This window comes from Lemur catta, chromosome 4, assembly GCF_020740605.2.
Source record: "Lemur catta isolate mLemCat1 chromosome 4, mLemCat1.pri, whole genome shotgun sequence".
In the NCBI taxonomy this organism is placed as follows: Eukaryota; Metazoa; Chordata; class Mammalia; order Primates; family Lemuridae; genus Lemur; species Lemur catta.
Window position 1 is genome coordinate 53,576,683 of NC_059131.1, and position 17,569 is coordinate 53,594,251.

At 36.3% G+C, this 17,569-nt stretch overlaps 1 protein-coding gene across 1 annotated transcript in view; it reads right to left on the reverse strand.

Annotated features, from left to right (window-relative positions):
* Positions 1-17,569, reverse strand: part of GFPT1 (glutamine--fructose-6-phosphate transaminase 1) — a 50,358-nt gene that overhangs the window by 18,990 nt on the left and 13,799 nt on the right. The window contains exons 3-10 of the mRNA XM_045549768.1: positions 16,698-16,805; positions 14,216-14,341; positions 11,518-11,576; positions 9,215-9,349; positions 7,694-7,755; positions 6,631-6,710; positions 3,076-3,181; positions 1,163-1,326 (exon numbers count right to left, since the gene is read on the reverse strand). Of these exons, the coding sequence (XP_045405724.1) occupies positions 1,163-1,326; positions 3,076-3,181; positions 6,631-6,710; positions 7,694-7,755; positions 9,215-9,349; positions 11,518-11,576; positions 14,216-14,341; positions 16,698-16,805 (840 nt within the window). The remainder of the gene's footprint in view (positions 1-1,162; positions 1,327-3,075; positions 3,182-6,630; positions 6,711-7,693; positions 7,756-9,214; positions 9,350-11,517; positions 11,577-14,215; positions 14,342-16,697; positions 16,806-17,569) is intronic.

The window sequence follows — 17,569 nt, forward strand, 5'->3', positions numbered from 1 at the left end:
AACATAATCCTGGTAAATGACATGAAACAAAAGGTAATGCAACAGATAACAATATTCATATGACTGCCTAAAGGACTAGATGAATGTATCTTACTCTATGTGAAGAAAATGAGCAAGGAGGAAAAATCCTTTATAACTTCTTGCCTAAAATGTGCAGTTATAGCAAAACAGGGGAATGAGACAAGTATAAGTTTTGGAGTCACAACTAGGTTTAAATCATGGTTCTAACCTTCACTATCTAAGATGGGGAAATTCCTTAATCTGTAAAATAAAAACAGCAGTTACTTCATGGTGTGGGTAAATGTAGCAAGGGATTTTGACATATGGTAGTTATGCCATAAATGTTAGCTTTTATTCCTACCACAGCTCAGTAAGAAAGGAGAATAAAAATCAAAATCATAATAATCATAATAGTTAACAGAAACAAACACTATGTAAGGCTACATGTGTCAGGCACTGCTCAAAATAACCTTAATGAGGTAGGTTCTATTACCTCCATTTTATATAAGAAAACTGAAGCAGAGAGAGTAAGAGGAAGAAGGAACAGAACACAAACTATATTTATGTTTATAAAGTATCTTTAAAATATCAGGTGTTATTTAAATAATCCATCTCTTTTATTTTAAAATTTATTTATTTTTGAGACAGGGTCTCATTCTGTCCCCCAGGCTGGAGTGCAGTGGCATGATCACAGCTCACTGCAACCTTGAACTCCTGGGCTCAAGCGATCCTCCTGCCTCAGCCCCCAAAGAGCTGGGACTATAGGCATGCACCAGCACACCTGGCCAATTTTTTTTTGTTTTTGTTTTTTGTAGAGGTGGAATCTCACTGTGTTGCCCAGGCTGGTCTTGAATTCCTGGCCTCAAATGATGCCCCCTCCCCTCAGCCTCCCAAAGTGCTGGGATTATAGGCATGAGCCACTATGCCCAGCCTCAATCTCATTCTTGTAATGTTAGAAACAACTACCATGAATTAGTGTGAAGAACTATTGTAGGACCAGCAGGTAATTTTTCTAAACAATCATCCCTTTTCCTTGGGTTTTCCCTTCACTAACCATGTAGAAGATTTCACTCATCATTATTATTAGATTCATAAACTAGGATAGTAGAATGACTCCTTTCCATTAAGGACGCCAAAGCTATAACATAACAAAAACTTTCACCCTTCATGATCTGCTGGAGTTCCATCTGGAGTGTTTGCACAGCTCGTCCAGGGTGATCTCCTGCAGTTCGTTTAATTCGATGGATAGAAAGACGGCCATCCACCACTGCTGCAACATCATCATCTTCTAGAAAGATAACGCGATTGGTGTGTTCTATGACGGCACTAAAATGTTCAAGGAGATGAACAATCAATAAGGAAGGATCATTATTACAAATCAAACTATCGTTAGGACACAAACAACCAACTTAAATACAAACTCTACCATCCTACGAAATCTCTGATAACCTTCTGGTTATCAAGGCCATCCCCTACAGGGCACTGAGACGGAAGCAGTCATTGCAGACAAAAAATAAATGGATTTCTGCACAGCAACCTAAACTTAATTAGACTAGATCAGAAAGCATGGTTATTTTCTCCTCATTCTATCCATCACCAAATCCTGCAATTTTAACACCCAAATATTTCTCAAAGCTTCCCTCTACGCCCACCACCACAAACCAGTTCAAGCTACCATCAGCTCCTTGGCCGGACTACTACAGCAACCTCCTAATTTGTCCACCCATGTTCTCTCTTAACTCCCTCCATCCATTCTTCATTGCTGCCAAAATTGATACTGAAGACAACAACTCTAATCAAGATTTCTACTTCACCCAACAAACCATTTGACAGCTTCCCTTTGGCTCTTAGGAAAGCAACAAAATACCTTAGTGTGACTCCGACACCTCCTTCCTTTTCCAGCCTCATCTCCCACCAAACTTCCTCTCAACTCTATGCCAGCCACACTCACACCCATCCTGAGTGCTCACAGGCTGAGCCATCTGCAGAGAATGAATACTCCTCACTCTACCTCTTCACATAATTAACTCATAATCTCTTCTCAACTCTCAATTAAAGTATCATTCCCTTAAAGAAATTTATCCACCTGAGGGTGAATCACTTTGTCATAAGCATTCTATAGCTCTTATAGCTGGAATTCTACACTTGTGTGATTAAAATTTGTCTCTTCCATGAAGGAAGAGCTCCTTAAGGACAAGTAATATTTTTCTTTTTACTCACCATTATATCCTGAAGCTACCATATGGTTTTGCTCAGGGTGTTTCAATACAATGCAGGAATAAAGGAAAAAGGCTGATAGATTTCTGCAATTCCTAGTTTATTTAAGCCATAACCGTCAACTCTGTAACAAACCTACTTAATGACACCAATGACACATCTTGGTATTGACCTTACACACCCGGAAAAATTAAAAAACAGTGAAGCTTGTTTTCCCACTGAATTAATACATTCCCTTAAGTCCTTAATGGCATAATTTTCTCATTTTTATTATTTCCTCTTATTTTCAGGCACAGTAAATGACTCAAATACTTGTTGACAATTTGAGTGATTTTATTTTATCCTTGTTACTATTACTATTCCATTTATAAATGCATCTAAACATCCCACTGGATTTTCTCAAAATGTCTTAGTCTAATACTATTCCTTTATAAAAGTGATTATACTACAATTCTAAATGTAAAATATAAGTGTCCACATTAGACTAAAACAATGATAGTTTGGCAACTATATTTGGTATGATACTAAGCCATTCTACTCCCCAATCTAACATCTTTCCTCTCTACAAAACCTAGGTAAGCCTCCTGAAAGATGAAGAAAAAAACACAAGAGCTTTAAAGTAAATACACTAGAACAAGTCTCAAAGAATATATGCGTTCTTAGTAAACTGACCTAAGTGCTCTGAAGTAAGAGAAAAGTATTCTTATAGCCCCATCTCCAAAAAGGTTACCTGTATTTTCATAATTAAGAAAGTTCTCTTATACAGCATGGCTAGATTTATACAAAAATGACTTCTCACTTTCCTATAGCATGAGAAGTTTTACTAAAATTCTCCATGAATCAACTAAAGCAGCTCACCTTGCATCAGAGGCAAAGTAATACTCCACTGCTTTTTCTTCAACAGGGAAAAGGCAAGTTGTGCTGTCCACACGAGAGAGATTGCAGCTTCCTTTCTTATCTTTGCCTGGAGCATACAGTTAACGTGAATTGGCAAACATGTAGAAAATCATGGCCAACACAGAAATATATATAATTTTCTACGATTTCAACAAAAAACCATAGCAACACAAAATAATTTTAGCAATTTTAAAATGCCAGGTAGATCACCTTATTTCCATGCAATAAGCCAATAAAAACAGACAAAAAGTACAGAGTAAAATAGCAACTATCAAAGAATGCATGGCAGAGAGCAGTGCTACATTATAAATTTTTTAATATTTCTGTTCCAGGTAAAAGACAAATAATTTATTAGTGTCATTAACTGGCTTTTTAAATTAAAAGTTGGTTTAATCTTTCTTTTCATAGCCCAACTCATAAAAGCCTATAAATTAATCTTAATTTAACTTTATATACAGATAAGTCTATATACCCATACTTTTCACAAAAATTACATGAAAAATATCAAAGCTGTGTAAAGAAAAATAAAATGAAGACTAGTGGCAAATTAACTTTTTTTTGAGTCTGGGTCTCACTTTGTTGCCCAAGCTGGAGTATAGTGGCGCGATCATAGCTTACTGCAGCCCTGAACTACTGGGCCCAAACAATCCTCCTGCCTCAGCCTTCCTAGTAGCTGGGACTACAGGCACGCACCATCACACCAGCTAATTTTTCTATATTTTGTAGAGACAAGGTTTCACTATGTTGCCTAGGCTGGTCTTGAACTCGTGGCCTCAAGTGATCCTCCTGTCTAGGCTGCCCAAAGTGCTGGGATTACAAGCATGAGCCATCGTGCTTGGAAAATTTTTATTACCTCATAACAAAACCTCTCTAGATTTTAATAGCAAGTCACCATAATAAATCAAACTGTAGTCTGCACTAATTCTAATTTTAAAAAAACAAAGATACGTATCACTCTCTAACCATGGTATATCACGTGTGGCACCTACTGTTAGAAACAGGAAATACATAAACCAAGAACCCTCATTTCTTAAAATTGGGTTTTCTTATACTTCTTTTAAGTTAGGATAAACTATGGTCCTTTTGCAATGGCAAAATCCTTTTTCATCCTAGTACTTCAGAATTCTGGCATCTCTACTTAATTTGTCAAGTCACTGATGAATACCAACTTTTTTCTTTTTTGCTCATTCATAACTAAAATCAAAACTGGAATAGTGAAATTTGACAAATTAGCCAAATAGGGAAAAAAATCTATTATTAGTTGAAGTCTATATAAATGTCCTAGAGACTCAAAAAAGCACCTTTCATTGTCTTTTGACTATCTGGTAAAGAAAATATAAAAAAATAAAAAGTATATTTTAAAAAAAAGCACCCTTCCCCAAGGCCAGGACATAGTACACTTTATAACCTAAGGCACAATAGCCAGAGAATACCACAAATATACTTGTAAAAACACATATTGTATCTATCCTCTAAAATCCACATATAAAGACTTGGCATAATTATTCTTAGAAATGTACATCCAAATATGCTAATTACCATGATTTGATCATTACCCATTGTATAAATGTATTGAAATATCACACTGTATCCCATAAATATGTACAATTACATGTAATTAAAAATAATAAAAGCAAAAACAAATAAATGTAAATCCAAAGTTCCACATCATTTGTGATTAGTTGGTGAGTTTTAAGTAATGAAAACAAAATAGCTCTTTTCCATTCAAATTCAACAGGAGAGAAGATACCAAACTTTAAAAAATAAGTATAAGATGACATTCTAGAAAAGGTAACACTATAGAAAAATAACAGATCAGTGTTTTCCAGGGGCTGGGAACAAGACAATGGTTAACTACAGAGGACAGCTTGAGGGAACTTTTTGAGTGATGGAATTGTTCTGTATTTTGATTGCAGTCATGTTTATACAATTGTCTGCATTTGACAAAACTCATAAAACCACATCAGAAATAGTGAATTTTACAGAATGTACAAAGAGTGAATTAACAGGTAAAAGGAGAACTCAGCACCTGTATATTTTTAAATAAATACAACTAGTTTTGGTTATAAAATGTCTTAGGGTTGAATTTCACTATGGTCTTTCTCCAAATATTGATAATTTCATTCTTCAAGTAACAAAGTATATTTTTAAAATGTAAAAGAATTTGAGGTATCACTGCCTATTTAAATGAAAAGAACATTTTTACTTGACATCTGTATGGTTCTCACAGTCAACATGTTGTCTTCCCATATTATCTCATCTGATTTAAGTGGAATACAATTTCTATCATCCCTGTCCTACAGATAGAAAGATAGCTTTATTTGGTCAGGGCTCACACTTGGAAAAATTAGCAAAAGCCTGAAAGCCAGAGCCTTTACACAGCCTCTTCAATGAGAGGCTATTCTTTTTAAACTCAACTTCACTGAGCCACAAAATTATTTAGCTACTAGGAGCTAGATAAAAAAGGATTTACAGGGAGAAGATAAAAAGAAATTCTAACAACATCTCAGGATTGAAGGTTTTTGAGGAAATAACTTTCTGCTCTAGATAAAATAGTGAAAGCAGCCACCATCTAAAAATGAATAGGTTTAGAGTACTTTGCTAAATGTTTTATAAGAAACCACGAATTACACAAATGAGTTAATTTCCTGAACGTACCACTCCCTTTTACATGGAAAGTATTCAGTATAAATAAACGGAAAGAGCACACTGTTGTTTTTTCTATGTAATTACATTAATAAAATGACCCAGAGTCTGTATAGCTGAAAAATCCTTTAATAACAAAAATACACCTCAAACATAAATGATATAAACAAGTCCAAATTCATATAAAGCCAATCACAATATCAAACATACATCTAAAAGTAAAATGCCATGCATAAAAGACCATTTAAACATATTTCACTTAAAAATTAGGCTAAATTACTCAAATAACTACCATTTAGTTCAAACTATAATAACCTAGCACACAATGCTCTTTTCCTACTCTAAGCATATATCCTAGAACAAAGAAAAAAATACTTTATAATTTCAATTATATTCTCAAATCTAGAGATTTTAATGAAAAGAATTATTAAAAGCAGTTTTCTAATGCCAAAAGCAGACAGACAAAATAAATATGTTCTGCAAATTAGAAAAATCTAAAAATGTTTCCCCATAAAAATAAGCATTTTCTTAGAGGCCCAGCACATTCATCCACTCCAAGAACAAAGAATTAGTAAAGAATGAACAAAAGAGTGCAGAGTGCATTTCCCACCTCTTTCTCCCTGTGATCCCCACCATGTGAATTTTGATCCAATCTGAGTCCTAGCTAAGGATATATAACAGAAAAAAAATTCTAATCATCAGAAAACTCACAAAAACAAATCTTTTTCATGTCTAGATAGAACTATATATACACATATATATATATATATATATATGTGGCTCTGACCAAAGGGGTATTTATTCCAACTTAAGGAAAACAATTGTCAAATTATACACTTTCCCCATGGCATCATGTAGGTGTAGTTTTACCTGTTCTGTAGAGTATCGGAATGTGATCAGTAGATAGTTTATGTTCACTCCGAACACCAATCAACAGAGGGCTACCTCGCCTGTAAATGCAAGATTACTCAGAATTAAGCCATTTTTTATAAATAACGCACAAATATAAAATTTAAATTAAATGAGCCAACGCTCTTCAAATAATGTTTAAATTTTTTCCATCCAAGCTCAACTTCAGATATAACAAAAGTAGTATATAAACAAATTTTTTTTAAATATTCTATAGCAGGTGTTGGCAAACTGACCCACAGGTCAAGCTTATCTATTTTTGTAAATAAAGGTTTTTTTATTATTTATTTTTTAATCGACAAATAAAACTTGTATTATATATAGTCTTACTGTAACACAGTAAGACATGCCCATTCTTTTACATATTTTCTGTGGTTGCTTTCACACCACAACAGCAAAGTTGAGACTATATGGTCTAGAAAGCCTAAAATACACACTATCTGGCCCATTTCAGAGTTTGTCAACCTTTGGTCTATGACAATGAATTTAAAATTTTTCTCCTTAAATGGAACCTTTCTTTCAATTGTACACAGAATGCCAATATATGAATGTTTAGCACCTTCTCCTTAGTCACTCTGCCTTCAGATTAAAGATACCTCTTTCTTACCAAATTTTAGGGCTCCTCGCTGTTCTGAAAAGGACTTCATGATCAAACCTAATATCCTAGCAAAAGCAGTGATGGTACAATTATCAAGGAATCTGTCTAGAATGTATGTTTCCCAAAAATATGAAGGAAGTTAATCTTTTGGACCTGAAGTAGAGAATATTCAATATCCAAATTCATAAAGTAACCCTGGTGGCCCGCCCAAAAACAAAAGGCCAATTATAAATGTCAAAATATATTTGCGATTCTGTTGAATGGAAGAGTGGTAAGACAATAGAAAAGAAGGAGCATATGAAAATAAATACACTCACACAAATATCTCTAAGAAAGGGCAGAGCCTTTACAGTCCACAGAGAACATGTATAACTCAAATGTTTCAAAATACATGTAATTATTAGTCATTATTAGATTTATACGTACCTTGTACCGACTGCTTGCCCAGGAAAATGAACACTTTTAAATACAAGTGCAAAAGCACCTTCCTATGGAAGGAAAAAAATGCATTAGTAATGTTTATTATAATCAATTATCAAATGTGAAATGCCTCAAATATATTGGCTTCAGCATAGAAATTTTTGGTTTACACAGTGCTCTTTTGCACTAGTTTATAAACAAGTCTAAATTTTAGGTAAACACTCCCGAGCTTTGGTATATCCAAGACCCACTTTTTTAACCAAGCCCACTCTCAAAATATGCTCACTAGATTATAGCTCCAAATACAAATCATATATCATATCTCTCATTCCATCAATTAGTAGGGGGAAGATACAATTAGAAAAGATACCAAGCTCAAAATCCAAAACCTATTCTCTGCCCTAGTAATTGTATACCACTGTTAACCTCCATTCTTTTTGACCTTGATATTAGAGATAATATATATACACAATCACAATTATTAACATGTATACGATACCACCCCATCAAACCAACCTCCTCAGGAATAGGGCCTAAAGAAATAAAGAACAGATAAAGGAGGAACATGAGATAGGTGAGAGAAGAGCCACCATAGAACACAAACTGGATTATACAATGGATAGAACAGAAAGCCTACTAGAAACAAGAAAAGGCTGGGAAGGCACACTACTCTGCCTTGGCTAAAGAGAACAACAGGCCTCTATATGCTCCATCTTTCTGATCCATTTTGCTAAGATTTGGGCAGGGGTGGGAAGTGAGGGTTGGACCTTAGTAGGAAGAAGGTAAAGGACTTTTAAATGAGAAAGCTACAGTTATGAGTGGGGGAGGAGAGTGTCAGTATCACTACAGACTTGGACTTCTGTCAATCTTTGATGTCTTTAATCTGTAATTAGGGAAACTGGGATGGGATCAAAAAGAATACTGCTTTTCTCTTGGGCGGGGAAATACTTTTCTACAGAGGCACAGAGCCAAGGAAAAGTACCCAAAAGGAAAAATAAGTAGCTGGCTATGCTGGCTCAGGAACATGCAGACATTAGCCTAGGATAAAGACTATAATTCACTGAAGCTGCTCTTGTGCTAAGTTATTGGTTGGGAAGAACACTTGAGGGAGCAGGAAGCAAAAGAGTGATGAATCTTCCATGTGTGTACTGTGTACAAGTTCACGTGTGGTGTGTTTGGGTTTGTATGTATGTATGCAGTTTTTAGACAAACTTAGATTTTGGATTATTTTTCATTCCTATGACACTAAACTATAATGAAATAAGTAGAATTTTAAGTAGGGGGGGGTCAATAACTCAAACAACCAGTCTCTCTCCAAAGTATGCAAGTTGAATAGTTTTTACTTACTTACCTATTTATGTGTGTGTGTGTGTGTATATATATATATATATATGAAATAAACATGTATATGAAATAAAAGCCAAAAATACCCAAGGAATTAGCATAGTTCATGCTTATCAAACAATTTTAACAAAGTTTCTTGTGATTAATATTGGCATAATTATCTTTGAAAGCATGGTTTAATACCAGTTGTTGAATAACTCTCTCCACCAAGGTAGTAAAACTAGTATCTTGACTTTCCCTGTTGTCATACATATACTTAACAAGCTTGGCAATTGTCTCTGTGTCTGTTTCAGATTCAAAGTCATAGCCTTTGCTTTCCTGTAAGTAGAAAGGAAGAAAATTGACACATTTAAGGAAATACTCATAACATTCAAAACTTTTCTATAGAATTGCTCCCTTAAAAACCTCACTAACTAATTTCTAACATTTTTTGAACACCATATCCCATTACCTATTATTCAAAATTTAGGTCACCATGTGAAATATAATGAAATATATAATGCTCACAAAGTTCATAAAAATATGATTTGCTTTTTGATGATATTGCACTATCCAATAAAGTAGCCATTAGCTATAATGTAGTTATTTAAATTTAATTAAAATTAAAGAAAGTTAAAATTAAGTTCCTCAGTCATTTTAGCTCAACAGCCACATGTGGACACTGGCTACCGTATTAGACAACACACAGATACAGAACATCTCCGTTACTGCAGGAAGTTTAACTGGACAGCCCAGAGAAGGCACTCATGAAGATCATTATTATGACCATTTCTATATAGTATATAGCTATTTAGGGCACAGAAACATCATTTAATCTACCCTGATTCTTCTTATACATACTAGAAACTTTAAAAAAACGACAAACAGGATATCTTACAATGCAAAAGATATCTCCCCAAAATTCCAATTTTATTTGAACCTTTTACAGACTCAAACACCATTTCCTTTTTGTATAAGAAAACAGAATTATTAGTCAGGCGTGGTAGCTTATGTCTGTAATCCCAGCACTTTGGGAGGCCGAGGTGGGATGATCATTTGAGGCCAGGAGTTTGAGACCAGCCTGGGCAGCATAGTGAGACCCCATCTCTACAAAAAATACAAAAATTAGCTGGGCCTGGTGTCACGTGCCTATAGTCCCAGCTACTCAGGAGGCTGAAGCAGAAGGATAGCTTGTGCCCAGGAGTTTGAGGCTGCAGTGAGCTATGATCATGCCATTGTACTCTAGCCTGGGTGACAGCAAAACCTGGTCTCTAAAAAAAAATGACAAAAGAAAACTGTATTGTTCCACTGTTAACAAAGAAAAGTCTAATAGGTAGACTGGGCACGGTGGCTCATGCCTATAATCCTAGCACTCTGGGAGGCTGAGGTGGGTGGATCGTTTAAGCTCAGGAGTTCGAGACCAGCCTGAGCAAGAGTGAGACCCCACCTCTACTAAAAAAATATGAAAGAAATTAGCTGGACAACTAAAAATATATACAGTAAAAATTAGCCGGGCATGGTGGTGCACGCCTGTAGTCCCAGCTACTCGGAGGCTGAGGAAAGAGGATTGTTTGAGCCCAGAGTTTGAGGTTGAGCTAGGCTGACGCCATGGCACTCTAGCCCGGGCAACAGAGTGAGACTCTGTCTCAAAAAAAAAGAAAAGGCCAGGCGCGGTGGCTCACGCCTGTAATCCTAGCACTCTGGAGGCCGAGACGGGCAGATCACTGGAGCTCAGGAGTTTGAGACCAGCCTGAGCAACAGCGAGACCCCGTCTCTACTAAAAATAGAAAGAAATTATCTGGCCAACTAAAAATATATATAGAAAAAATTAGCCGGGCATGGTGGCGCATGCCTGTAGTCCCAGCTACTCGGGAGGCTGAGGCAGGAGGATCGCTTAAGCCCAGGAGTTTGAAGTTGCTGTGAGCTAGGCTGATGCCACAGCACTCACTCTAACCTAGGCAACAGAGCGAGACTCTGTCTCAAAAAAAAAAAAAAAGAAAAAAAGAAAATTCCAATAAACCATCATACCTTTGTAATTGTCTTTAGTCAATTACATCAGCGGTCCCCAACCTTTTTGACACCAGGGACCAGTTTCATGGAAGACAAGTTTTTCCACAGATGGGGAAGAAGGGACAGGGCAGGGGTGTCACTGCCTCGGCTCCACCTCAGATCTTCAGACGTTGGATTCTCACGGGGAGTGTGCAACCTGGATCCCTTGCATGCACAGTTTGCAGTGGGGCTCGTGCTCCTATGAGGGTCTGATGCCCCCCATGGGGGCAGGGCTTGGGCAGTAACACAAGCCAGATGGAAAGCAGCTGTGGGTGCAGGTGGGGCTAGTTCCTGGTGGGGCACAGAGATTGGTGCTGGTCTGGGGTCTGGGGTCTAGGGGTTGGGAACCACAGAATTACATCATACCTAGATGGTGTTCCACATCCCAACAACCAACCTCACAGCTCTTGTTTAAAGTATTCACAAAGACTGATGTTTTTTGAGGTCACTTTACTTACCAAAAACTTTTTCAAGTCTTTGTAGTTGGTAATGATTCCATTGTGAATAACAATAAATTCTAAAAGAGATAAAAGTACTGATGAAAAAAATGTTAGAAGTCTGACAAATGCTGTAAATAGATAATACTGTGACTAGATTTTTCTCAAGTCAAAAAATCTGTAACATGCTATACTTCCAGGTAAGATCAAGTAGCATCTGCTTTTCATTATCAGATTATCATCAGGTACAACAGCAGCATTGTTTATGCAGATCAGAAGTACACAGTACTAAGGAATGTGAGTATAGTGGGAAAATACAATAAACTGGAAGTCCAGAGACATCACTTTCAGTTGCGACTAAACTACTAAAACAATGTTAGCTACCATGTAAAAGGAGTAAGTTTACTGGGCCTGTTTCCTTATTTGCAAAGTTCATTTCTCTGTCCATTCATTCCTGAGTATAACTTTAAAGAGAAGGCCTTTCAAACTAAAACAATGATCTGATTTACACTGAATGAGTTTAAGAACTAAAGAAACTAAGAAAAACCAGTTATTCAGTTCTATAGTTAAATTTACTTGTTTGAGGTCAAGAATATTCCTAGAATGTCAGATAAATGAATGTTAAAATATCATTCTAAGAGCAAATAAGTATGATCTTCTGTTAATTTCATCATTTTTAATTAAGTTTGAAAAATTTAAGAATAGATAATCAAGAGTTGACAATATAATTATTTGTAGCCACTGACAGTACATAAAAACTATTAATACCAATGTGGATTTATTGTTTAAGGTTCATATACATCAGGAGAAAAATTACTACTAAATTCAATTTTATAACAAATTATCAAAATGTTCATAATATACTTAAAGATCCGTCATTTTGGTCTCACAGTAAATGAACTTGAACTAAAATACACTTAGAAACCAAATAGTAAATACTTTCACTAGATTTTTAAGAGAGAGACGATGATAGCAACTATTAATACAAAAATGAATTTAAAAAAAAATTTGATGTCAGAATACAGACAATCATAAACAGCTGATAAAAAGCCTTAACTTAAAGCCAAATTCTCAAAACATAATTGAAATATAAATATTTAGGAATCTCTTATAAAGATCTTGTCAGTGTTAAAAGTCTCAGTGGTTGCTAGCATTCTGATTCAATAATAATTATTGAAGCACAAGAAACCTAAGTAGGCAGTTTCTGAATTAAATTGTAAAATCAAAAAGGATACACACACACACACACATATACATTTGCCTTTTTTTTTTTTTTTTGAGACAGAGTCTCACTCTGCTGCCCCAGCTAGAGTGCAGTGGCTCATTCATCATAGCTCACTGCAACCTCAAACTCCGGGGCTCAAGTGATCCTCCTGCCTCAGCCTTCTGAGCAGCTGGGACTACAGGCACGCACCACCATGCCTGGCTAATTTTTTCTATTTTTTGTAGAGACAGGGTCTTGCTCTTGATCAGGCTGGTCTCAAACTCCTGACCTCAAGCAATCCTCCCACCTTGGCCTCCCTGAGTGCTAGGATTACAGGAATGTGCCACTGTGCCCAGCCTCTGCCTTTAAAAAAATAATAATAATAAGTAAAGAAAAAGGCATCTCTCTCTCTCATTGCCTTTAAAAAAAAAAAAAAAATTCAGGCCGGGTGCGGTGGCTCACGCCTGTAATCCTAGTACTCTGGGAGGCCGAGGTGGGTGGATGGCTCGAGGTCAGGAGTTCGAGACCAGCCTGAGCAACAGCGAGACCCCGTCTCTACTAAAAATAGAAAGAAATTATCTGGCCAACTTAAATATATACAGAAAAAAATTAGCCGGGCATGGTGGCGCATGCCTGTAGTCCCAGGTACTCGGGAGGCTGAGGCAGTAGGATCGCTTAAGCCCAGGAGTTTGAGGTTGCTGTGAGCTAGGCTGACGCCACGGCACTCACTCTAAGCCAGGGCAACAAAGCGACACTCTGTCTCCAAAAAAAAAAAAAAAAAAAATTCATCCTACCTTTCCTATACAATCTGTACCTCAGGGTAACCAAGCAATTGATATGGAGAAATTTCTCTCTATAGAAGTATTTGAGATAATATATGAAGAAGAAATGATAGCAATGAAAAATAACCATTTTACAACCTCTAGAAATAATTAATCTTGGCAATGATCAATGGCTACTAACAACACAAAAATAAAAACATCCAAACATTATTGTACCTCTAGATGCAAATAAACACCATACCAATTTATAGAAAATACAAAGGACAGAGAAACAAATGACACACGAGGACATATGCAATTAGCAAGATAGACTGTAGGAAACTATGGGACAGACAACACATTAAACTGAAAGGAAAAAGGAGAGAAAGAGGGAGAAGCTATAGATTAAGTGACTGAAGAGACATCGATCTACTAAGTCCTTACCCTTTAGGGATGCACACTTAAATATATACAAATTAAATGTTATGATATCTAGGTATCTGTGATATATATATATCTACTGGCTTCCAAAACAATCTGAGTGGGTGGGACACAGATAAACTTAATTGATCATGTATTGATAAATGTTAAGGCTGGGTGATGGATCATTAGGTTCTGTATACTCTCTACTTCTGAATGTTTTAGATTTTCCAGATGAAAAAAAATTAAAGTAACAAAAACCTAAGAGCTGTCATTAATTTTCCATCATCAACCTTCTATAATCATTCCGGAAGTACAAAGAATCTGTCCATACCATTATTTTTATCTGAGCGCTGGGGGTGGCTATTGACAGGATTGGGCTCTCCATGTGTTGCCCAACGGGTATGAGCTATTCCAAGGTGTACATCAAATTCTATATCCAAATCCATATCCTGTTGCTCTGGAGAAGATAAAATGGAAAATTGCAATATTAAATTGTGCTACAGAGATAGTTATATGCTATATTTAAATGTAATTATTACAATGCTGCTCACCTGGAATATACAATTATTGAAATTGAAGATCAAGCAAATTCAAAATAGTAATTAAAAGACGTAGTTCCAATTAAATAAGTCAGAAGTTTAAAAAAAAAAAGACTCAGGAGTTAATGCAACTGAAATGTTTAGGGCAAATGGTTTCAATAACCACCAAAAAAGTGTCTACAGAGAGTTAAAGCAAATACGACAAAATGTTAACAACTGGTAATGCTAGGCAAAGTGTATATGGGCAATAATGTACTATATTTTTTCAATTTTTCTGGAAGTTTGAAAATTTTCAAACTCAAGAGTTATTAAAGACAATAGAAGAATTAGTGTAATTTTAAAAATCTACATTTAATCTTTGCCTTATGGCCAGGTGCGTGGGTCACGCCTATAATCCTAGCACTCTGGGAGGCTGAGGCAGGAGGATTGCTTGAGCCCAGGAGTTTGAGGTTGCTGTGAGCTAGGCTGAGACTATGGCACTCATCTGGGCAACAGAGTGAGACTCTGTCTCAAAAAAAAAAATAATAATAATAATCATCATCTTTGCCTTGAAAAAAAATCACTATCATTTTAATTAGACATGTAAAAATAAATTCATTTCCTCAATGCCGCAAACCTTGTGACTATAATTTCTTTAGTTCCCAGTGAATGTAAACACATCTCACAATATAAACTGCAATTATGGAGCACTTTCAAATCAAAGAATAGGTACTTGTGAATGAAGCAATGCTATGAAAATATGGGGTTACTGGGAAATCAGCATAGGCTGATGTTCTTTCATCTTAAAAACCAGCTGATTCTTAATTTCTTTTCCCTATAAGCTATCTTTTCTTGCTTCTTCCAAAGGGGGAAAAAAAAATAATAGCTCTAAGTAGTAACTAGTAATGCCCTCCTCCTAATTTCCAAAGTACATAATTCATTTGGCTAAGAAACCAGACAACAAAGTTTATCAGAACTAGGTCTAAATTAAGAGCAAACTGCTCAGAAGTCTGAATAGCGAAGTCCATGCACTTTAGCACAGTCTTGGTGGTTTTTATACTGGCTATCCAGAGCTCATTCTAAAGCACAAATCTGATCAGGAAACAACACTTAAATTCCTTGAACAGACTTCCATTGCTTAATGAAGTGTTTTGCAACCCTAGCTGTACAAATAAATTATCCTAAACCCAGTTACAGTGATTTATAAAAAGATCCTCAAATTCAAACATATAACCAGGGAACTATTTTCTCACAAGGCAAAGCCCTGACACCTTCTCAAGGCATACAAGGCCTATCACCACCTGGTCCCTACCTACCTTTCTACCCTCATCTCCCATCCCTCTTCAATTACTCCTCAAATCTATCAATACATTCTTTTACAAATAACAACAGCTAACATTTACTGAGAACTTGTTTCATGCTAGGTACTAAAGACTTCTCACCACTCTATCCCTGTGAACCAAGCCACCATCATCTCCCACATGGACTACTTAAGAGAATCCTAGTTGGTTTCCCCACGTCCATCTTCCCTCCCTACACCTGGTTGGTTTCCACACACCAACCAGAGTGGTCCTTTCAAAACAGAAGTTAAGTTATGTCACTCCCCTATGCACAATCTTCCAATGGCTTCCCATGACACACACAGAAAAAACCATCATGCTTAAATCCCTACATGACCCAGCCCAGTCCCAGCCACCTGTCCAGTCTCAACACCTCCCACTCCTCTCCTCACTTAACTGTGCTCTAGCTCCACTAACTTCAGCTGTAAGCAGGCCAAGCGCATACAGGATCTTTGCACTTGGTATTCTCTCTGCACAGAATTTTCTCCTTCACATAATCACACGGTCTCTGATCAAATATGATCTCTACCATACTTTTTCTTCATAGTAATGATCACTACCTAACATTATGTATTCATTTGTTGTCTGGTCCTCTCATTAGACAGAAAGCTCCACCAGGGCAGAGTTTATCTTGTTCTCTGTTTTGTCCTCAGGACCAAAAACAGTGGCTAATATAACAGGTTCCCAATAAATATTCATTTAAAAAATTAAAAATAAATACTCATTTTATTATTGAATCTCCACAATACTCTGTGAGATGAGTATTATTGTTCCTATTTTACAGATAGAAAGTAGGTAGGGACCAGAACACGGTCCTTTTTCTTCCCTCCCTTCAACTTTAAGAACCATTATCATTAAAATGGGCCCCAAAGTATGGGAAAGGGGGTATAATTTAGTGGGTAGGAGAGAAGGAAGAGAAGGGGAATGGGGACAAAAGTCAAAATAAGTACATTACTGTGAACTTCTTCATCCAGTGCCTTAACTTTTCCTTTCTTCTTAATGAGCTGGATTTTGCAGGCATTCGCTTCCCAATCTTTGTCATTGCCTCCATCAACTCCCACACCTAAATCATCAAGAGGTTAAAACAATCAAGATTTAGAAACTGGTTATTGCTAAGATTATCAATGTGAGGCAAAATTTTTAATTTAAAAAAATCATATGTTCATCTAATTAATTCATTTATCAATTCAACCTATTATGTGTCAAGAACCTTGACAGCTGCTACAGACAATAATAAAAATAACTCCATTCTTGTCCTCAAATTTAATAATTACAATACAGTGTTATCAAAAGTTATCAAAAAAGTACTACAGATTGCAACTGGAATACAATGGAGAAAGACAGAAGATGGCACCCACATCGGAAGGGGAGATAAGGAGGGAAGGTCGGGGAACACATCTCTTAAGATTCTACTTAAGTTGCTAAAGAATTTGAAAAAGTTACCCTGAAGGTACTGGGAAAGCACTGATTCGTTTCAAGCAAAGAAGTGATATGACAAAAACGTTTAGCAAACCCTCTCTGGAAACAGTGTAGAGAATGAATTGGAGAAAGAGAAACATGAGGAAGAAACCAGCTGTCAGAAGTTATAGCTACCGCAAAGCAGAAACAAAGAGCATCTGAACTAAACAGTGGTAATGAAGACAAAAATAAGTGATACTGAGAAGTAGAACTGACTAGACATGAAGTGAGAAAGTGAGAAAGGACTAGGATACCTCAAAGGACTTATTGAATGACTGTTGGAAAAAAAGAGACATAGAAAGAACAGAGTAGAGAGTGGGGTTCAATTCTGAATATTCAAAGTTCAAAATATTGTGGCCTATCCAGGAA